Source organism: Sapajus apella, unplaced genomic scaffold, assembly GCF_009761245.1.
Source record: "Sapajus apella isolate SASKATOON/1434 unplaced genomic scaffold, GSC_monkey_1.0 scaffold5, whole genome shotgun sequence".
NCBI classification, from domain to species: Eukaryota; Metazoa; Chordata; class Mammalia; order Primates; family Cebidae; genus Sapajus; species Sapajus apella.
Genome location: NW_022436945.1, coordinates 37215579 through 37239261, shown reverse-complemented (window position 1 = coordinate 37239261; position 23683 = coordinate 37215579). Strand labels below are relative to the sequence as shown.

At 39.4% G+C, this 23683-nt stretch overlaps 1 protein-coding gene and 1 non-coding gene across 5 annotated transcripts in view; both read left to right on the top strand.

Annotated features, from left to right (window-relative positions):
• Positions 1 to 23683, top strand: part of TXK (TXK tyrosine kinase) — a 110290-nt gene that overhangs the window by 7795 nt on the left and 78812 nt on the right. For all 4 annotated transcript variants that reach the window (XR_004267508.1, XR_004267507.1, XM_032274106.1 and 1 more), the window contains exons 2-6: positions 13006 to 13060; positions 14104 to 14206; positions 14896 to 15101; positions 16829 to 16894; positions 23289 to 23343. Coding sequence is in view for 2 of the 4 variants with exons in the window: in XM_032274106.1 (XP_032129997.1) it covers positions 13006 to 13060; positions 14104 to 14206; positions 14896 to 15101; positions 16829 to 16894; positions 23289 to 23343 (485 nt within the window). In the remaining 2 variants the exon portion in view is untranslated. The remainder of the gene's footprint in view (positions 1 to 13005; positions 13061 to 14103; positions 14207 to 14895; positions 15102 to 16828; positions 16895 to 23288; positions 23344 to 23683) is intronic.
• Positions 22049 to 22153, top strand: LOC116548893. Its single transcript, XR_004267604.1, has one exon. It is a non-coding gene; the product is annotated as a U6 spliceosomal RNA (small nuclear RNA).

The window sequence follows — 23683 nt, the reverse complement described above, 5'->3', positions numbered from 1 at the left end:
TGCATTGGAATGAATTTTGGCCCAACACTTCTATAAATAAAGTGTTATTTGGCCCAACACTTCTATAAATAAAGTGTTAATGAAACGTTGGCCCAACACTTCTATTAAAAAAACCCTGTAAATAAAGATGGCTGCTGTCTTGGAAAGTCATGCCAAGCAAGAGAACACCAGGGAGCTGTTTGGCTTTCATTGTGTGATTTTTCTTCTCGCAATAATTATTTATCGGGCAGCAACTCTGCTGGGCAGAGGATGGAACCACAAACGTGTCAGTGGTTTGCCTTTCTGCTCACCGCTGCTCTTGGTCTTTGAGGGGGGAATTAAATAAAATTAGGTCATAATTAAAGCAGTGGTAGGGGTAAGTCTGTACCTTTCTTTAAAGGCAATTGTCTTTGGTACTGAATCAGTAAACATAAGAATTTTTGAAAATATTTCTCCTAAATTCCAGGCTGCAGAAGAGAGTGAAGGCAACCAAGGGGAATATTATTGGTGTGGCCATGTGTTGTGAGGTCAGTGAGCTGGGGGAAGCTTTTCTCTAGTCCCAGATACTCCTGCCTTATGACTGATACCAGCAATTTCTCTTTCAAAGTTCTTAACTCGACCAGGAATGGTGGCTCATGCCTATAATCCCAGCAGTTTGGGAGGCTGAGGCGGGTGGATTATTTGAGGTTGGGAGTTTGAGACCAGCTTGGCCACCGTGGTGAAATACCATCTCTACTAAAAATACAACAAAATTTAGCCAGGTGTGGTGGAGCATGCCTGTAGTCCCAGCTATTTGGGAGGCTAAGGCAGGAGAATCACTTGAACCTGGGAGGCAGAGGTTGCAGTGAGCCAAGATCATGCCACTGCATTCCAGCCTGGGTGACAGAGCAAGACTCCATCTCAAACAAACAAAACATAATAAACAACCACACACATAAAGTTCTTGACACTTGAACAAAGTGGTTACCCAAAATTTAACTACTCATAGCCTATCGTTGGCCAGAAGTCTTAATAACATAAACGTTGATCAACACATATTTTGTATGTTATGTGTATCATACAGTGTATTCTTTTTTTTTAAATTTTATTGCATTTTAGGTTTTGGGGTACATGTGATGAACATGCAAGATTGTTGCATAGGCACACACGTGGCAGTGTGATCTGCTGCCTTCCTCCCCATCACCCACATCTAGCACTTCTCCCCATGCTATCTCTCCCCAAGTCCCCTCCCCCCACTGTCCCTCCCTTATTTCCCCCCAACAGACCCCAGTGTGTAGTGCTCCCCTCTCTGTGTCCATGTGTTCTCATTGTTCAACACCCGCCTATGAGTGAGAACATGTGGTGTTTGATTTTCTGCTCTTGTGTCAGTTTGCTGAGAATGATGGTTTCCAGGTTCATCCACGTCCCTACAAAGGACACAAATTCATCGTTTTTGATGGCTGCATAATATTCCATGGTGTACATGTGCCACATTTTCCCTGTCCAGTCTATCATCAATGGGCATTTGGGTTGTTTCCAGGTCTTTGCTATTGTAAACAATGCTGCAATGAACATTCGTGTGCACGTGTCCTTACAGTAGAATGATTTATAATCCTTTGGATATATACCCAGTAACGGGATTGCTGGGTCAAATGGAATTTCTATTTCTAGGTCAATAAAGTAACGTAGAGAAAAGAAATGCTTTAAGAATGTCATAAGGAAGAGAAAATAGATTTACTATTCATGAAGTGAAAGTGACTCTTCACAAATGCCTTCATTCTCGTCATCTTGTTGGATAGTCTGAGAAGGAGGATGAGGAGGGGTTGGTCTTACTGTCTCAGGGGTGACAGAGGCAGAAGAAAACCTTCAAGTAAATGTTTATACCATGTTGTTCAAGGGTCAAACTATTTAAATTTAACGTGTCGTGATGGTTAATGTTATGGATAAACATGGCTGGGACACAGTGCCCAGATATTTGGTAAAACATTATTCTGGATGTTTCTGTGAAGGTAATTTTTGGATGAGATTAACATTTAAATTGGTGGACTTGGTGTAAAGTGGGTCACCCTCCATCATGTGGGTGGGGCCCATCCACAGTTGAAGGCCTTAACCAATGAAAGTCAGACCTGCCCTGAGCAAAGAGGAATTCTGCCAGCAGACTGCATCTGGGCTCAAACTCTTCTCTTACCCTCCAGCTTGCTGGCCTACCCTGTTAGATTTTGGACTTGCAGTTTCTACAATTGCCTGAGCCAGTTCCTTAAACCTTTCTCTGTGTTCGCCCTATTACAAATGTCATGCTTACAAAGATGTACCTGCCTCTGCACTGCAGCACCGTCCCTGAGATTGAGATTGCACTGCAGTACAGAGCCATGTACATGTTTGTAAGTCTGACATTCGTAATGCAGAGTGCTGCATACAGCATGTTTACTACTTAACATCATGCCAGTCGTTTATACTTTACTGAGAAAAAGGGTGAGAGCCTCTACTGAGAGCTGCTTTGATTGCAAGGAGAGAGACAGCCTCCTGGAGTCCCAAATGAGGGGAACATCTGCTTTTGAGTCAGGGGTAGAGATGGCTCAGAAGAGAGGAGTTGGACCCGAAGATTCGCTTCAGCTTACTCGGCTTTTTCCTCCATTTTGTCTTCAGAGGGAAAACCACACCTGCTCCTATTTGGTTACCTGAAATGTATTTTGTGAGTACCCAGTAAATACTTGCTGAATGAGTTCTAGGGAACTGGGTGGGGGACATGGTGGGAAAGTAACTGAGTAGCTCCTATGTTCTAGCGATGTTCTCCTCTGTGATCTTATTTAATCTTCTCATCCACAAGGATAGCCTTAATTGTGACGCTCATGGACTCTGGGCTTGACTTCTGGCTCAGCTGCTTTTTACATGATTAGATAAATGACTGAAGCTCTCTGTTCCTGTTTCTTTATGTGTAAGAGGGGAATCATAATGTTAGTATAGTAAGACAGCATGGTGTAGTGTAATAAGATCTTAGTATCTGTGATGCCTGGCATATGGTAAGGACTGAATTGGTAGAAGTGGGGAAACTCTTTCTTAGAAGACAGGTTTTATTACCTACATTTGCCAGATTTGGTTGCCCAAAATCACATTGTTGCTCCAGGAAAATGAAGCAGTGATTTGACTGCACGTTTGCCTGATACTAAAGCCTGCTCAACCCCGTATGTTCTTCTGATAAAAAAAAAAAAAAAAAACACCACATTTGAATGACAGAGTATTTCATTTGACATCTCATGGTTTGGTGCTTTATTTTGGATGAGGATTTGTTTAAAAATACATATCTGGAATAAAAGGCTAGGCTTATGAGCCACCACAAATGCTGGCCAAAGCTCTGGAAGCTCCGTCCTCACCTTTGTCATTCCACCCAGTCAAAAGGTCATGGTCAACTCATTTTTCTCTGTGGCCAGCATCATGCTGTGAAATACTGGCTGGCAGGATGAATTAGTGGAGAAAAAAAGAGCTCAGATGTAATGTAAGGGTGTTGATATTTGTAGGGTCTTATTTAACAACTATTTATTGAGTTCTTGTTATGTGCTAGACACTGATGCTGGAAGCTAGGGAGAAGACAAAAAAAAAGGGATAAGATGCAGTCCCTGAGATTGAGAAGCTTACGGTCTGGTCCAGTGTCTCCACTGGGGTTGATTCTGCCCCCAGGGAACATTTGGCAATGCCTGGAAGCCTGGAAACACTTAGGTTTCCACAACTGGAAGGGGGTGATGGTGTGGGTGTCAGAACGGAGGGGGCTATGTTGCTGCTGGCATCTAGTGCATAAAGGCCAGAGCTGCGCCAAATGTTCAATGGTACACAAGACAGCTCCCCACAATAAAGAATGATACCGTCTCAAACGTTGATAGTAGTGAGATTGAGAAGCCCTGTGAGAGATGAAGCCTACACAGAGAAACTTAAATGACCGTCTCAGGTGGTACCTAATTAGGAGCCACAGGGCAGGGCCTACCATAGGTGCTTTAGGAACCGAAAGGAGAGTAGATGGGAATGGATTGCAATGGAAGTCTTCCTTTCCAGGCTGGAGGCAGAAACGCATGTGCCTGTGAGAACAGAGCAAGTGGAAGCAGCTGGTGCAGCAGGAATTGGTGAATAGTAAAGAGTCATGGTGGGGTCAGTTATGGAAGACCTTGAAAGCGGGGGAACATATAGTGCTGAGGATGAAGAGCAGTTGGCTGAGGCAGGCTTTTAGGGAGATGGGCACATAGGGTGAATCAAAGGAGATAGCTCGGGGCAGAGACTCTAGATTCAGGTTCAAATCCTGGCTCCCTGCTGATTAGCCCATTGACTGTTGGTAAGGAGTAACTTCTCTGTGATTCAGGTTCCACATCTGTAAAGTGGCATCTGCTTCACAGGGTCACTGTGAGGACTAAGTGCATTAATGCAGAATTATAGGTGTGAGTTGATGAGCGCTTAGCCTTGGTTGTTGGCAGGGTGTGTAAGAAGGAAAAAGCCAAGCCCTGTGAACAGACTGATGGCAGATTGAGTGGAAAGGGTGGGGCTCAGGAAGAATCTAAGTTTTCTATGGTGGACTCATTCACAGACATGGGAAGATTAGAAAGGGGAAGTGATAGAATGATTTTCTTACTGAGGATAGTGAGGAAGATGATAATTCTGGTTGGGGAAAAGGTAAGACAGAGGCCAAATAAAAATCCTTTTGCATCAACGCTAAGAATGATGGGCATGTAGAAAGTTGTCAATCATAGAATGGGTGCCTAACTATCAAATCACAGGCCTACTTGATCTTCTGGGTTTTTCCTTTTCTTTATAAATTTGAGTTTTGAAATATTTCAAGCATACAAAAAAAAGTAGAGAATAATATAATATGCTAGTGATGACTCAAGGATAAAGTGGCCATTAGATACACCTTTTGGCTTTGATATTACATAATTATATTAAAACATGAGGCTATATGGTCAGAGCTCACCTTGCTGGACCATTTTCCAACGGCTTCTAGGCTGAGAACTGTTTGCTCTGCTTGGCTTGTGGCCAAGTTGTTCTCTATCTTCAGTATCTATTCAGCCTCCCTACTATATAGACACCCAAGGTCTTATCTTCCCTTATTTCAAGGACTTTCATGACCAAGTTCTTCCTCTCTGGTCATACTGTTCACCACTTCCAATGAACCTGCTTGTTCTGTTTCAAATATCGTTTGCAAATTCCCATTAGGAATGAATCAAGACAGGTACATCCTCTGAGCAAGCTTATAATTTTGTGCTCTTTCAAACATCATTCATTCATTCACTGAACAAATAATTATTGAGTATTCATTGTGTCAAAAAGTGTTCTAGCCTCTTGGGATATAATAATTGTGAGCAAAATAGACAAAGGTGCTTGTTTACATACTTGAGAGGGAGACAAACAGTAAAGAAAAAAAGATAGTAAGTAGCATAGCATGTTAGAAGGTGAGAAATGCACCAAAAAAGAAAGAGAAAAGTAGGGCAGAGTGAGGAACCTCAAAGTTAGAGAGTGCAGGTGGCCGTAATAATGGATCAGGGCGCTATTCACTTAGAAGGTGAGATTTGAGCAAAGACTTGGAGAAAATGGAGGGAGCTAAGACTGGAGGGATGAGTGCTCTGGAAAAACAAAAGCCAAGAACCTCTGGTGAGAGCAGGCCGGGTGGCTCCAGCAGCAGCATTGGGGTGTGGCTGAGTGAGATGCGCAGCTTATTTCAGAGGAGATGAGAGGCAACAGGAGGCCAGATCATGGAGGATTTTTTAGGCTCTTGTGGGACATTTAGCTATAACCCTGAGTGAAATGGAGAGCTATTGCGGGGTTCTCAGACAAGGAGTAACATGATCCGAGAACCCCACAATTAATTTAAATTAGGATTTAAATTAATTACTCTGGCTGCTGTGCTGCGAATAAAGCATAGTGGGAGGAGGAGAAGCAGGAAGAAGTTAGGAGGTTATTGGTGTGAGCCGGGCGAGGCGAGGGTGGCTTATCCATGGCGATGACGAATGAGGTGGGGAGAACAATGTGTGTGTGTGTGTTTTAAATTGTGGTGAAATACATATATCAAAGTTTTACCATTTTAACCATATTTGAGTGTACAGTTCAGTAACATTAAGTACATTGACACTGTTGTGAACCACAACCATTCTCTATCTCCAAAACTTTTTCATCATCCCAAATGGAAACTCTTGAATAAACAGCCTTCTGTATCCATGGGTTCCATATTCCTGAGCTCAATCAGCTGTGGTCAAAAACATTTGGAAGAAAAAAAAGGATGGTTGTGTCTGTATTGAACATGTACAGACATTTTTCTAGTCATTATTCTGTAAACAATATAGTATAACAATGATTTACATTGTGTTAGGTATTGTAAGTAATCCAGGGAGATTTAAAATATATGGGAGGAAGTGTGTAGATGATATGCAAATATCATTTTATGTTAGGATCTTAAGCATCTATGAATTTTTGATATTTGTGGGGAGATATGGAACCAATCTCTCATGGACACTGGGGAAGACTGTATTTTTTAAAGGCACAGTCAGCATGCTTTCTTGATAAATTGGCCTGGGTGTGAGAGAGAGAGGAGTCAAGGAGGACTAAGATTATTGACCTGAGCAACTGGAAAGATGGAATTGCTTTTGACAAGATGAGGAAGGGTGATACAGAGCCCATTTGGGGAGGGAGGAAGAAAAAGAGTTCAGGTTTCATCTCCCGTTTACTTGAGGTATCTACTAGACATCTAAGTGGAAAATTTGAGAAGGCTTTTGGGTAGGTGAGTCTGGAGTTAATTAGAACTGGGCTAGATGTGTACATTTGGATATCATCAGTTGATAGATGATTTTTAAACCTCAGGAGGCAATGGGATAATCAAAAGAGTGAATAAGACAAAGAAAAGAGATCAAAAGCTTTGGGGGAAATCTAGCATGATTAAGAGGTCAGGGAGGTGGAGAACAAAGCAGCAAGAGACCAACAAGGAGGCTGGTGGCTCACGCCTGTAATCCCAGCACTTTGGGAGTCCAAGGCAGGTGGATAACGAGGTCAGGAGTTCAAGACCAGGCTGGCTAACATAGTGAAATCCCATCTCTACTAAAAATACAAAAATTAGCCAGGCATGGTGGCACGTGCCTGTAGTCCCAGCTACTCGGGAGGCTGAGGCAGGAGAATTGCTTGAACCCGGGAGCCAGAGGTTGCAGTGAGCCAAGAAGGTGCCACTGCACTCCAGTCTGGTGACAGAGCAGTCGGCCTCAAACAAACAAAAAAGAGATTTATTTCTAGATTTTACAATAAATAGGGAGCAGATCAATGGAGGAAATAAGATCATGAGAAGTTTTTTTTTTAATGGCTAAAGTAACTGCATATATGTATATATGTATGTATATATTTGCTAATGATCCAGTAGAGAGGGAAAAATGATGATATAGGAGAAGGAGGGAGTATTTTTAAAGTTTTGAATTGAATACCTCCGAGTGGGCTTGGGCACAACATTTTGCCACAGTCTACACTCTATTCTGAACTACTTCATTCACTTATGTAACCTACATTTAGTTTTGCATCCTCTGGCCTGGATAGATACAGATCTATTTGGGGCTGTAAAACAACACTGGAATAAACTGGTTAGAATGTAAATGAGACCCATTCCTGCTAATGTCAACAGAGTCCTCAAGTGCTAATGCACTTTCTCTTCCAAGAGCGGTATTTTGGCAGTTTGCTCATGCAGACACCAGCAGGCCCAGAAGATGAAAATGGACAGTCAGAAGCAGCTGAAATCCAAACACCAAAGAACATGATGTAGTGCAGATTGTTGGGAATTAGTAATTTATTTTATTTTTGTCTCCAGAAGTTAAGTCTTTGGGTGGACCATGGAAAATGACTAATTTCTGGGTGCAGGAAAAGGAAGAGAGAAAATTGTTAAATCAAGGGGGAGTGATGAAAGAGCAGTGGGTGCAAAGGTGAGTCTTTGGTTGGGCTTGGACTTGATCTGTATGTCCCGGGTAGAGAAGAAAGGTTTCCCGTTGGACCATCCATGTTTCTGTGGCTCAACAACTGAGTAATAGTGATGTCCAGATTAGAGAAAGGCAAGTCATTGGTGCATGAATGTAGATTTGGGAGATCAACTTCTTTAATAGGAAAGGAACTAATAATATGTACTGATGATGTGTAGGGAATAAATTTTGCAGCCAGCCTCTAAGATGGCTCAGTGTTCCCCACATTTTCGTATTCATTCCTCTCCATCCTAAACTCTATCTTGGAAACAAAATCTGTAAGGGTTAGTTCAACATCCTCCTAAGCCTTCTGGGTTCTGGTTGAAGTACACCTATGGGGAACCCTGGAGTGAAGTTGTAGTGAGGTTGTTGTGTTCCTAAACAGCAGATCACAGATCCCCTCAAAGTGATATCTGCTCTACCGCTACTCTCTCTCCCCATCCTGGTCCTTTTGAACCTAGGGGTGGTGATAGTTCCACTCCTGCTGGACCTGGGTTCCTGTGTATCTTTTGTGGTTTCCTTACCCCCATTCACTACTTTGTAACTAGTCCCTTTAAAATAACGCTTTCAAAGTTAGTCTAAGTATGTCATGTTTCCTCTTGTAACCTCAACTAATACAGTAATTGATATCAGAAGTGGCTCTAGGAAGCAGATTCAGCGTTGGGTCTGGGATTTATTTGGTCATATATTTAGAGGTCCAGAGATACCCTTTGCTGGGAGAAAGGTTATCAATTACTCAAATTGTCATTGGTAGTGCTTGGGATAGAGGGCAAAGAGAGGGCAAGATGCTGGCTTTATGGAGTTTCAGGAAAGTCCCAACAAGAAAATTGCAGCACAAACCTCTAGGAATAAGGAGTAATGCCTTGACTCTGTGCTGATAATTATTTTCCATTTCAAAAGTAGCTCCTGACTTGCTACTGGTAAAGAGTAAATGCTTAATCACAGATCATCAAATATTTATGTGATCCAAGCTGCCTATCATGAGCTGAGTGTTATCTGATTCAATGAACTATGAAATCAGGCTAGTTTTCTATCCTAATCTAGAAGTGTCATATTTGAAAGTGGGCCCTAGCAGATCCAGAAGCTTCCAGAAAGCTTCATAAGCATGCAACATCTACTCACATTGTACTTGCTCTTTCTGCTTCTACTTCAACTCACACCAGTGGCCTCCTGGGTAGTTCTCCAACAGCTAATGGAAGAAAAATCTCTGGCTTGATTTACAGGAAGATCTGCATCATAAATGTGTACCAACAGGAAATAGCCATTGTACTACAGCCTCATTCAGAGGTAGCCTGGTAGACAGTGTTGAAATAAAGCCCTCCCAGAACTTCAGGAAACACATATGTTTATTCATTTTGTTAGGGAAAAAGATAGTTTGAGGCATTGATCTACCTTGATTCATGGGCAATGGTAAAAACAAATTGGCCTCCCAATGGGAACTAGGAAGGAACAAAATTGGGAGATTGGTGACAAAAGGATCTTGCGGAAAGGAATGTGGTTGAGTTTCTTAGAACAGGGACAGAATAGGAAGATGTAACCAGAAATTGACAAGATGACCCATGTCGTGAAGGAAGTTAGCTTTTTCTTAGTCTCACTGGTGCTTGTTCAATGGTCCCCTGAATACCTTACCATGTGTCCCATAACTCCAAAGCAGCTGACTTGATAGAACAGAAGAATGGCCCTTTAAAGGCTCAATTACTATCACATCTGGAAGACAACATCTTGCAAAGTTCAGGTACGGTCCTGTAGGATGCAATCAATGTCTTAAACCATCAGCAGATATGCTTTTGTTTTTCTATAGCCAGGACACATGAGTCTGGAAATGAAGCAGTGGAGATTGGAGCAGCCTCTCTCACCATTTTGTCTCATAATCAACTGGGTATTGTTGTTTACTTTCCCTATGACCTTGGTTTTTGTTTTGGAGACCCCATTGCCAAGAGAAGAATCCTGGTATTAGGAAATATTGAAAGTTGAACTGCCCTCTGGCCACTGTGGGATTCCCTATGCTACTGAATTTATAGGCCCTGAAGGGGGTCAGTATAGCTGGGGTGATTATCCTGATTAACAGGGTATAATTGGGGGCGTGCATCACAATTAAGACAAAGAGGACTTTGTTTAAAAATTAGGGAATGCATCAGCTTCATTTCTTAGTATTCTTAATAGTCCCGGTCAATGGAAAACTGTAGAAATCCCACAAAGACAAGACTAAACAAAGACCCAAATCCTACAGAAATGAATATTTGGGCACCATCTTCAGCCAAGGTGTTGGCAGTGGCAAAGGGGAACATGGAATGGATGATGGAAGAGGGCATATGTGATTTCCACATTAGAATAGGTCAGGTGCGGTGATTCATGCCTGTAATCCCAGCACTTTGGGAGGCCAAGGTGGGTGGATCACTTGAGGTCAGGAGTTGGAGACCAGCCTGGGTGACATGGAGAAACGCCTTCTCTACTAAAAACTACAAAAAATTAGCTGGACAAGGTGGCATGTGCCTGTAATCCCAGCTACTCAGGAGGCCTGAGGCAGGAGGATCACTTGAACCTGGGAGGTGGAGGAGGTTGCAGTGAGTCAAGATAGCACCACTGCACTCCAGCCTGGCCAATGCAGTGAGACTATGTCTAAAAGGAAAAAAGAAAGAATAAATGGATGCCGAGGGGTGGACTGGGCTGGCTGTGTCATGTCTGCTCCCCTCCCTACTGGTCCACTCTCTGTATTTCACCAGCCTGCTCTTGGCTCCTGTGTGGTTTACGTAAAACTATCTGGCTTCTCACTGGGTTAGGCCAATGGAGAGCCCAGCAAGGAGGGGGGAAGGAGAGTGGAGTAAGGATATTTATCCTCCTGATTTTCTGGCTATGAAGTCTCCTTGGACCATCTGTGTCCTCAGTGATAAGTGCTCTTTTCCAGGTGACCTGTGCCACAGATACCTTCTCTTCCTGGGTTCTGGTAGCCCTCCCTTCCCTCCTCACTTTGTTAGGTGTGGTGACGGTTCAGCTCTGCATTCCTGCCCTCTCCTTGTAGTTTTACTACACTCTGCCTACATCTCTGTAATTGCTTCCTTTTATAAATAAATCCTTCTCAACATATTCCCATTCGAGTGTGCCTTCTGATTCTTGTTGGGATCCTGACTGATCCCTCTATGTTCCAGGGACTTTAAAAGATGTTATCTAATTGGTTCTTCACCACGATCCTATTAGAGCCAGTCTTCTTGATTACCCTCTTAATGTATACCTGGCGTTGTCCTAGGTGTTTTACATGAATCAATTCAATTAGTCCTCACCATTGCCTTACTAAGACATCCTATTATTCCCATTTTACAGACGAGGGAACTGAAGCACAGAACATTTAACAGTATACTCAAAGTCATAAAATTAGACATTATTCTCTGCCTTATAGGGCTTCTCAAAGGGAGTACATACTATTTGCCTCATTTTTACAGTTGGGAAAACTAAGATTTAGAGAAGTAAAGGGACTTATCAAGATGTAGTCAGCCGGGTGGCTAGGGCTAACCCCAGGGTCTGTCTCCCTTCAAAGTGAATGCTCACCTCTAAGGTGCTCTGCTGCCTCCTGAATACTTTAGTTTCTGATGTCAATATGAGTATGAACTGATACGGAAGTGCAGCTCTTATGAAAATTTTCCTTTTGAAATTCAAAATTTATTTCTGGTCTTTATTTTAAATTTAATTCACTCTATTTTATTGAAGACAGAGTCTCAACTCACTGCAGACTCTACCTCCCAGGTTCAAGGGATCCTCCAACTTCAGCCTCCTGAGTATTGGCGACTACAGGCATGCACCACCATGCCTGGCTAATATTTAAAAAAAAATTTTTTTGGGGTAGAGTTGGGGTTCTGCCATGTTGCCCAGGCTGATCTTGAACTCCTGGGCTCAAGCGACCTGCCTGCCTCAGCATCCCAAGGTACTGGGATTAGAGGCGTGAGCCACCACCCTCGGCCTATTTATGGACTTTAAAAGGGAAAATCATCTCACAAATAAAGATGAAGCTTGACAATGAAAGTGTAGGCATAACCCAGACTTACTAGCTAGTTCTTTCTTCAAATATTGTTATCTTTAAACTTAATTCATATTAAGAGCCTATGTTTTATGGAATACTATGCAGCCATAAAAACAAATGAGTTCACGTCCTTTGCTGGGACATAGATGAAGCTGGAAGCCATCATTCTCAGCAAACTAACAGAGGAACAGAAAACCAAACACCACATGTTCTCACTCATAAGTGGGAGTTGAACAATGAGAACACGTGGACACAGGGAGGGGAACATCACGCACTGGGGCCTGTCAGGGGATTGGGGGAAAGGGAAGGGAGAGCATTAGGACGAATACCTAATGCACATGGGGCTTAAAGCCTAGATGGATGGGTTGATGGGTGCAGCAAACCACCATGGCACATGTATATCTATGTAACAAACCTGCACATTCCGCACATGTATCCCAGAACTTAAAGTTAAGAAAAAAAAATACCTAGATTCCTCCCCAGATAGTCTAATTTTATTGGTCCGAGGTATGCAGGGTATGACCTATGCTCCAGAATATTTTTAAAGCTCCTCAGATAATTCTAACATGCAGCTAAGGTTTAGAACCATTTTTAAATTACAATAAATAAAAAAAGAATAAATAAAATTCCACTGAAATGTTGATGGAATTAAAAAAAAAAGCCTATAGGTTAATCAATTTCATTTAAAAAATTGACAGACCTAATTCAAAATCCCTGCTAACAGATTTCCTAGGGGAGCATTGCTTTTGAAATCCTATTCTCTTGTACATTTATTAGCCAACATTAGTCCTGACAAAGATAAAAGAGAATACACTGGTCATTTATCACTCACAGACTGAGGAAATGCAAAAACCAGACCTGAGGAGAAGAGCCTGAGAAGGGAAACCACACTGGCCAACGTGCCAGGAACTTATTCTTTGCTTGAGTGACAGTTACTTGTCTTCTACTAGTGAAGGAAGGCGTGATAGAGACTTTCATACGCTTTATAACAATTCATATCTCCCTCCTCTTAGAGACACCCTCAATATCACATACTCATGGCTTTCTAACAGCTAAGAATGATCTGCTTTTCAGATAACACCATCCAGTCGGTTTTCTGTTGCTGCTGTTGCTGTTCAGTGCAGAAGCGGTAAGTCTACTTCCGAGGGCAATTTTTTGAAAATTATTTAATTCAGTTTCTTTATTACCTATGGAGTCACCATTTCTGTTTGCACCTGCTGTTCTCTCTACCTGGGAACCCTTCTCTCATTTTCTCCCTGTTGAACGCCTATTTGTTTAAAGGTCTAGGTCAAATGCCAGGTCATCTGGGATCCTTTCCTGATCCTTTAGACTTAGTGGTTCATTCCATTGTGTTCCCACAGTGGGCGGCATGGTTCTCCACTTAATTTTTATTTCGTGTATGTTGTTTATAGGTCTGTGCTCCAATAGGTAATTTTTGCCCTTTAAGGGCAAGAATCCTCTCTTAGTTATCTGTCTCCCCAAAACTATCAGTGTATCTTATACTTTGATGGCAGTAAATAACTCTGTAAGAATTAAATCCAAGGCAGCATGTTAACAGAAAAAGCTAACATTTAACAGGAGTGTCCTGTATATCAGATACTATGCTAAAAGATTTATTTTTATTAACTCATGTAGTTCTCAAAACACCTACTTTTTTTTTTTTTTTTACAATCCCCATTTTACAGATGAGGAAATTGAGGCTTAGAAAGGTTACATTGCTTACCCAAGGCCACTCTATGAAATGGTGGAGCTTGGATTCAAACTCATGTTCCTAATCACTATACCATGTCTATTTATAACAAAAAGACACCATCAAATGAGGTAATGCATATAAAAGGACAAGCACCAAGCCAGATACAGAGTAAGTTTTCATTCCCATGATTATAATTTATGCCCCAAAGATGCACCAGACTCTACTGGGAATGTGACATGTTTTCGCAATTTTGTTTTATAACAACTCGACACTCTTAGCATCTCTAGTTCCTGTGTAAGAAAACTTAAGTTCCTAAAACTAGTAATTTGCCCAGGGAGATGGAATTAGGAAGCCTTCTAAATGAAAAAGCAGTTGGAAAGAGACCTGGATTTTTCTACTCTTTCTGTGAAAATCTAGTGGATCTATAGATACCTTTTGTACAAATAATTATTTGTAACATGATTGCTTTTCAATGTCAGACAAGTGAGAACACACATAAGCTTGAGCACAGATGAGGAGCTTCCAGAAAAGTACACCCAGCGTCGCAGGCCGTGGCTCAGCCAACTGTCAAATGAGAAGCGAGTGAGTATCATTTTGGCAGGCAAGAGGGGAATGGAGAAGGTTGTCTTTTTAGAATCCTCATTCATGAGGTGCTGTTTGTTGCCCAGAATCTAGGATCAGGCTTGGCCCAAAATAAGTGCTCAATAATTTGTGAAGGAATGTTCTAGAAGAAAGTCAAAGGGGAAAAAAAGACCAGTTAAAATTGGCTACCTATATTTAAAGACAGAACTTGCTAATGGGAAACGAGTGGGGGAAAAACATATTTTGGCTCCTGTCATTTTGAGGCTGAGATTAATTTTCACTTCAGTGAAAACAGCATTCTTAGGAAGTATGGTAAACCCAAGCACAAGCTGCCACCACATGAAAAGAAAAAGGCCATTTTTCTTCTTCCAAGAGAGAAAAAATTCTTAAAACAAGGTGAGACTATTGAAGAAGAGTACATCATCTTTTGAGACTTTTGATATGAAAAAAATCTAGTACAATGCTGGCGAGAGAACTTGTGATCTCAAAAATGTAAAAATGATGAGTGTGTTGCTGGATCCAAAAGGAGCTTTACAGTTAGTCCTTTCCTACATTTATCCCATCCTGGCTTCTGCCTTGGTATAGCTGGATAAGAAAAGTGAGGCAGAAGGCAAGATGCTTTATCCCTATTTTTTTAAGTACAGATTATTAAAATGATAGTAAAACAACTCACTTCTTGGTTTTCACAGTCCAACAGGGGCCGTGTGCAACCGTTGAAACGAAAGCCACTGCCTCCTCTGCCACCCTCTGAGGTTGCTGAAGAGAAGATCCAGGTCAAGGCACTTTATGATTTTCTGCCCAGAGAACCTTGTAATTTAGCCTTAAGGAGATCAGAAGAATACCTGATATTGGAGAAATATAATCCTCACTGGTGGAAGGCAAGAGACCGTTTGGGGTAAGACACTTATATGACTTAGTATCCAGTTCCCAACACCAAGAAGACTATTTAGTGACTCAGGCTTGTAACTCTTCCCTCTGCATGAAATGGAACCAGTCCCCTCTCCTGCAAGGTATGTGAGAGAATGAGAGAACAGTGATTTCAGGCACAGCCTCAGAACCAGATACACCCGGCTTCACATCCTGATGCTGTCACTTACTATTGTGTGTCCCTGGGCAAGTCACTTACCCTCTCTGAGTTTTTGTTTTTTTATTTGTACGATGAAAATAATAATTCTGACAATGTAGTTTCTTATTCTGATTTGTACTTTTATTTGGAAATTTGTTGGTTTTTTTTTTTTCTCCTGTTAAGCTCTAAGGTAAGAACAGAAGTAGTATCTTATTCACTTTTATGTTTTTACAATAACTAGTTTTGGAAGCAAACTTTGCAGTCGCTGCTGAGTGAGATTAGAAAGAAAAAAGACCCTGGGATGCAGATGGGTTTCATTGTGTCAGTTGCAACAGATGGTTAACGCCTGACTAGAGTCCTGAGTTGAGAGGAATTCCGAGGAATATCTGGAATTCCTGAGAGAGAAGGCTGGCATTGATTTCTGATATTTGCCAAGATTTAGAGGTTATAAGTATCCAAGTATTACAAGCATGTAAATTACATACCTCTTTCTTCAACTACATTTTCTCAATGATGTGGCCCTCTTTAACAGTTCTCAACATGTGATGGAGACTTTTCAATGGCAAAAGAGGCATTAGTAGGTTCAGGACTGTGTAATTAGCCACACCTGCAGGTGGGTATTGGCATGCCTCAGACTTAAAAGTTGAATTTTTGAATTCACGGTTAGTAAGTCAATAGAGTCTTTAAAAAAATATAATATGCAAACATTAATGTCAAAATTCTGCTTTGCCACTACCTTCAAACCCAAGTGTTTCCCCAAAAGTAAATATTATTATGCATTTAGTATATTTTCAGATTATTTTCAGTGTGCTTACATTCACATATCAAAATATATGGTATTGTTTGTAGAATTAATTTACCTAAATCTTATCATACTTTATGAATGATTCTGCAACTTACTTTTATTTCTTAATAATATGTCTTGGAGATCTTTTTGTAATTTCAAAAGTTGGTTAAGGTATAGGGAAAGTGAAACCTCTACCATGCTGATAGGTGTGTAAGTTGGTGTATCCTACTTTGATGGAAATTTACTGCATATCCTGAAAGATGCACATGTCCTGTGACTTAGCAATTCCCCTCCTTGCTATCTATCTTTGAGAAATATTCTTACTTTTGTACAAGAAGGCATGTTCAAGGATTTCTTTATGGCATTGATCCTACTAGGGAAGTGGCTAAACTAGAATACCTATACTACGGAATACTTTTCAGCAATTGAAAAGAATGAAGGCAGTATCTTTGTAATTGCTGTGTTTTTAACCTAGTCACTATGACATCAGATGACCGTTTAAGTGCATGCCCTCTTTTCTCTCTAAAAAGATTGTGGGGTCGTAAAAACTCTTAAAGTATTCACACTGCAAGTCGGGCTCTTAATACATTTCTTGTACAGAGATTTTTGTTGAGTTAGAAATGAAAAAAACTTTTTTCTCTTTTTAGCAATTTAATCAGTAAAATGAATTTGATTCTCCTGAGATCCTTACAGTTTTAAAAGGATTGCGACTGTGATAATGCCACAAACATGCCAAGCATTTTGATTTTTGCTTTTTCTTTTGTTACAGGAATGAAGGCTTAATCCCAAGCAACTATGTGACTGAAAACAAAATAACTAATTTAGAAATATATGAGTAAGTCTTCCCCAAAATATGGCCCATGGTTAACCTATGAATATCAGGGACATTTTGGCAGCTTGTAAGTATAGATACTGTTTTTGGTCTGTAAAAGGAAAAGAAAGTAACACATTTGACAGCATTAATAATAAAAAGATCTTTGATCCTTATCATGGTTGATTCAGAAACTTCTTTTTCTTAAACTTATTTTTGTTCTGTTTTGTATAGCCACTTTTTCTGTTTTAGCAGTGACAGACTGAAACCAAACACTCATCTGGCACTTGTTTTACTGTATATTCTACTATAAAGTTTAGTTTAAAAAACGACATTAAATTTGCAGTGAGTGGTAAATTGGACTTAACTGTATAGATGAATTACATTTTGGCTCATGTTTTTATATGTTTTAGAAATAGCTGAAGATATGAACTAGGCTAAATGCTGTAGTTTGGAAGAACCCTTTGGCATATTCACTAGAGCTCTGCTTGAAATCTATTTTTGTTACAGTTATAGATTTGGAAGATGGAGGAAATCCTAGCAATCACTTTTTTAGCCCCTCATTTTGCAGATAAGAAGATTGACAGAAGACTTTACAGGTAGAGAGCAGCAGAAATGAGACTAGTCATATTTTTAAATAAATTTAGATTTTTGGTTTGAGGATCTCCCCCCACCTCCATCCCGCTTGGGCACTTATCTTGCAATTAGCATATGCTTCCACCAGGTGGCAGTAGGTAATATGCATTGAGGATTAAGACAAGTGCTTTTCTGAGAACCAGGCAGTAAATACAGTTGAATGAGAGAAACTCCTTGGTTGGTCTTGCTACTAATAGAGCCCACCTGGAGATCTAACTCAGTACATCTCTGCTAAAACAAATCCAATTTCAAAAGCTTTGGTGAATAATGTAGACTTTATTGGAGGAGAGAAGGAGATGACTTCAGGACACATGACAAATCTATATCACTCTATTAGATTTCTCAATTAGCTATTTCTGTTCTCTCTCCAGTCACTCACCTCATCTCCATCATAGGACCTCTTCTCTCTTTTCCCACCTTCACTCAGCCTCATGTCTCTGTTGGAGCCATTTAGCTCTTCCCAAGATTCTAATCTCCAGTAAAACAAAGTCCTCAGGTGACTGAACCCACCTTCCTTATAAAAGAGTTCCAAAGTGCTCACTGTGGTGGAACATATACTAAAATTGGAATGATACAGAGAAGATTAGCATGACAATTTTTTAATTTTAATTTTTATTGTTTTTATTTTTTTTTTGAAATTTTTAATATATTTTAAGTTCTGGGGTACATAGGCAGAAGTGCAGGTTTGTTACATAGGTATACACGTACCATGGTGGTTTCCTGCATCCACGAACCCATCATCTACATTAGGTATTTCTCTTGATGCTATCCTTCCCATAGCCCCCAACCCCCAACAGGCCGTGGTATGTGATGTTCCCCTCCCTGTGTCCATGTGTTCTCATTATTCAACTCCCACTTATGAGTGAGAATATGCAGTGTTTGGTTTTCTGTTCTTGTGTTAGTTGGCTGAGAATGATGGTTTCTAGCTTCATCCATGTCCCTGCAAAGGACATGAACGCATTCTTTTTTTATGTTTGCATAGTATTCCATAGTGTATATGTGCCACATTTTCTTTATCCTGTCTATCATTGATGGGCATTTGGGTTGATTCCAAGTCTTTGCTATTGTGAACAGTGCCATAATAAACATTCATGTGCATGTATCTTTAGAGTAGAATGATTTATAATCCTTTGGGTATATACCCAGTAATGGCATTGATGGCTCAAATGGTATTTCTAGTTCTAGATCCTTGAGGAATCTTCACACTGTCTTCCACAATAATTGAACTAATTTACACTCCCACCAACAGTGTAAAAGCGTTCCTATTTCTCCACATCCTCTTCAGCATCTGTTGTTTCCTGACTTTTTAATGATTGCCATTCTAACTTGCATGAGATGGTATCTCATTGTGGTTTTGATTTGCATTTCTCTAGTGACCAGTGATGATGAGCACCTTTTCATGTTTGTTGGCTGCATAAATGTCTTCTTTTGAGAAGTGTCTGTTGATATCCTTTGCCCACTTTTTGGTGGGGTTGTCTTTTTTTTGTAGATTTGTTTAAGTTCTTTGTCCATTCTGGATATTAGACCTTTGTCAGATAGATTGCAAAAATTTTCTCCCATTCTGTACATTGCTTCTTCACTCTGATGATAGTTTATTTTGCTGTGCAGAAGCTCTTTAGTTTAATTAGATCCCATTTGTCTATTTTGGCTTTTGTTGCCATTGCTTTTGGCGTTTTAGTCATGAAGCCTTTGCCCATGCCTATGTCCTGAATGGTTTTGTAGCATGAAAATTTTTAAAAATTAAAAAAGAAAGAGGCCAGGCATGGTGGCTTACACCTGTAATCCTGGCACTTTGGGAGGCTGAGGTGGGAGAATTGCATAAGCTCAGGAGTTCAAGGCCATCCTAGGCAACACAGTGAGACCCTATCTCTATTTAAAAAAAAGAAAAAAAAAAACACAATGGTTCTGCAGCTATCTACTCAAGAACATGTCCACTTGGGGTCTCACCACTACCCCGAGCTGAAGCTGACCAAGAAAAACAGGCCTCTTGCAAGGCCAGGTCAGAGGAGATTTTGTATGTATTTACAAATATTATATGAAGATCTCTTGCTTAGAAAAATAAAACTTTTTTTCATATCATTTGAATTTTCCAGGCAATTAAAGGAGACATTTGTGAAGGTAGCTAACACAGTGCTGGGTGGTTAGCGAATGGACACTCACTGCCCAGGAATGTTACTTTCTTCCCTTTTATTCTTCATTTACTCATTGATTCCCCTGTCTAGACAAGGCCTAGACTCTGGCCATAACAACTTGTTTACACTGTGGATGTTGGATCATCTCAATTAAACTACTCTGGGGTTACAACTGCTACCTCATTTTCTTGGGCCTTGATTTACCTATGTTTTTTTAAAAAATCATCCTTTTTTAAATGTCTTTAATTATGAGAAAACTCATTTTTCATTTTATTGCTGTTTCTAAAAACAGGTTTATCAAAATGTAGATAAAATAGTTATCATTATTGATCACTGAAATTTATTGATCACTTACTATGTACCAAGCACTGTTCTAATGATTGTACAAAAGTTACTGCCCTAGGTTGAAGTATTAGAGCATGAGTACAGAAATGGGAGCAACCTGGGTCCAAATCCTGGCATCAGGACTGACTAGTGCTTTGGTTCTTGGTGGAGTTACCTAATGTCTCTAAACCTTTGACTGATCTGAAAAGCAGAGACAATAATACCTATAGTATCTATTAATAATAAACCATTAATACATTCTAGTGATTATTATTATTTCATAAACCATAAAACTACCTGGAAAAACATTTACAGTTTAATTCACCCTGCCTAGTATTACAGGTGTTCAACATTCCTTTGTTACTTCAGTCCTCAAATCACCTTATTTGTTCCATCTGTATTTATTGTACACTTCTGATGTTCCAGATATTACAACATGAAATATGCAGATGGAACTTATAGTTGCTTGGGGAAAAACTGACATTAAACAACTCTAAGTCCACAAATAAATGTACAATTTTAAATTGTAGTGTTATGATACACTGGAGCCTGGGGCGGGGGGTGAGGCGGGGGTGGCAAGGGGAGAGAGAGCATCAGTAAGAATAGCTAATGGACGCTGGGCTTAATACCTAGGCAATGGGACGGTCTGTGCAGGAAACCACTATGGCACACATCTACCTACCTAACAAACCTGCACATCCTGCACATGTACCCTGGAACTTAAAATAAAAGTTGAGAAAAAAAAATAAAAAATTGTAGTATTTTGAAGGAACAGTATTGGACACTGTGGGAGAAAACAGGGCAGGAGATATAGTTTAGATGAGGGATGTTGGGGAAGAGCTTTCTGAGGAAGTGACTTGAGGTCTAAAGGTGGTAGAGGGAGTGTGTGTTGGGAGGAGGGTGGGGTATAGTGGAAGGAATGCTGTGTCAATGTGGAGTTCTGATATTTCAGGGGAATCTTTAGGCATAGAAAGATTTATGGCTACTTTGGCTTTAAATGAATACCCAAATGATCAACGTTACAATGTAGAAACCTAGTTTTCAGAAAGTCCTCAAATTCAACTTATAAAATTTGATATACTATACATAAATCTAAAGAAATAAGAACAATCACCTTAATTCAAACTCAAGATACTAAATATCATTGAACAATCAGTCCTATTTATGAGCTCAGTTAATTAAATTTTTGAAAACTTAATTTGCATTAATAACTGAATAAATTCAGTTTTCTTTCAACACATGCCTGACAGGGCAAATTTGCAATTATAATAAGCCCTATATAAGTCTTTAAATGATCCTGGAAATCTAATAAGCTAACCTTATAAATGTGGAAATCAAGTTCTTGTAACCATACAAATACCATTTTAAAAACAAGTCAAATTCTCTTCAACTTCAAATAACAAGTTTAAAATTAATTATGCCCTTTAAAAACAGAGACAAAAATCTAATATGCCAGATTATCTTAAAATAATAGATATTTTAAATACCAAACATATTGATTGTTCCTGAACTGTACAGAAGTATGAGTTTCATTTATCTCAGTATCTCTACATAGAATCGTTAATCCGCTCACAATTAGAAAGTCACTTACTAAGGGAAGAAGATTAACCTTCTCAGATCTAATGGGGTTTCTAGATCAAAAATTCAGGAACACAATATTGTTTACTTATTGATCAGAAACCTGAGATTGGGACATGGGACTGGAGGTATTCATACAACATACAGGATGTTTCTACTCACCCATCGCTGGACATGCTGGATTTAGAAAAAAAATATCAATAGGATACCTGTCCCTAACTCCTTCGTGCACATCATTTGGTCTTAGTTATAATTAGTGTTGTCTAGGTGTAAGAATTACAGTTTTACTCATACATATATTTTTAAAAAGCCTTCTAACTTTTATCCTCTGATTTAAATAGATGAAATTCTGAAATACTGTGCTCTTGCCTCCTCTAAGTTCTATTTGTTCAGTCTCTTTCCTGCCTGATAGAATTCTGAATTATTTTAAAGGATCTTGAATTTGTCACATACATCTATCTGAAAATATTAGATTAAATTTAGCATCTTTTTAAAAATCTTGTTTTGAGTGCTTGCTTTAGCAGCACATATACTAAAAATTAGAACAATACAGAGATTAGCATGTTCCCTGCTCAAGGATGATACACAAATTCGTGAAGTGTTAATTTTTTTTTTAAGTCTTGTTTTGAAAAGAAAAACTTTTAGGGTTCCTTTCTCTCTCTTTTGTTCTACCATTATTCTTTCTCCTTCCTGTACAACACTTGCTTACGGACTAGGTATTATCATATCAAACTGTATGTTTAGCTTATTAGTTAATATTGGTTAACTATGTTTACTACATGTGCTTCGGATATTCTAAAGTCATTTAATGATATGTTTCATGCAGAGAAAACAGCATGATTGGGGGCAGAAAGGGGGTTGGTGAATCTGAAGAAGAAAAGAATTCCAATGAGACAAGCTTAGTGAGTGAGGGGAGACTCAGGAGAGAGATGGGGCAGGAGAGAGTGCTAGAGCAAGTTTGTGTATTGGTTGTTCCATGTATCCTATTTTTTGATTTTTAAAAAATTTTATTTTAGATCCAGGGGGTACATGTTCATGTTTTTTTACAACAGTATATTTTGTAATGGTGGATATTGGGTTTCTAGTGTACCCATCACCTAAATAGTGAACATTTTATTGTATAAGTCATTTTTCAACTCTCACCCCTGTTTCATCCTCCCTGCTTTGGGAGCCCCCAGTGTCCATTCTTTCCATCTCTGTGGCTATGTGTTCCCCCTGTTTAGTTCCCACTTACAAGTGAGAACATCTACTAACCACTGACTATACTATGACATCATGTACTTAGGAGTGTCAGAAAAGTAAGAATAGGCTTTAAATTTTGGAAAGGATAACAAATCACCTATAAAAACATGTAAATAGGAAGTTTCTGAGAGGAAAGACAGAAATAAGTATTGTTTTCGTTTGTCTGCCAAAACTCAAACAGTGTTTGTTCAAGATGACGAGGTCTTTACCACATACCTTTCATGGAAATTTATAAGAAGTTAAATCATTCATAAGGATATACTAAGTGTATGTCAGGAAGTTGAATTGAGATATGATAGAATGAACTAGATAGATATTGGCTTGAAAATAAAATTATATTAAACTTAACTCATAATAGTATATTATTGTTTATCTGAATTTTTTTTGAAATAAATCAGCTTTCTAAGATCAGTTCTGAAGTAAGTTCTTAAAAATGAAGAAAATGAAGCATTTTTTTCTAAAAAATTGAATATAAAATTTAAATATCATTTTTATTGCTTTTACAGGTGGTACCATAGAAACATTACCAGAAATCAGGCAGAACGTCTGTTGAGACAAGAGGTAATTCAATGTATTTGTGGACATTTTCAAAATTTCTGAGAAGTACTTATAAAGACTTTAACCAGCTAAAAAACTATATTAGTTCTAAAATATTATTACATCCCAACTATATATTTTATGTGAAGTTGTAAATCAGATATATTTGTATCAGATCATTTCCATCAACTTTCATTATAATTTCAGAAATATGTTTCTCCTGAAAGGATTTCAACTCCAACATAGGGAGACTCCAAGGTACATTCTGCCAATGGAGTCTCTCTCTCTAGTGTGTGTGTGTATATATATATAATCTCTCTCTCTCTCTCTACATGTACGTGTGTGTGTGTGTGTGTGTGTGTGT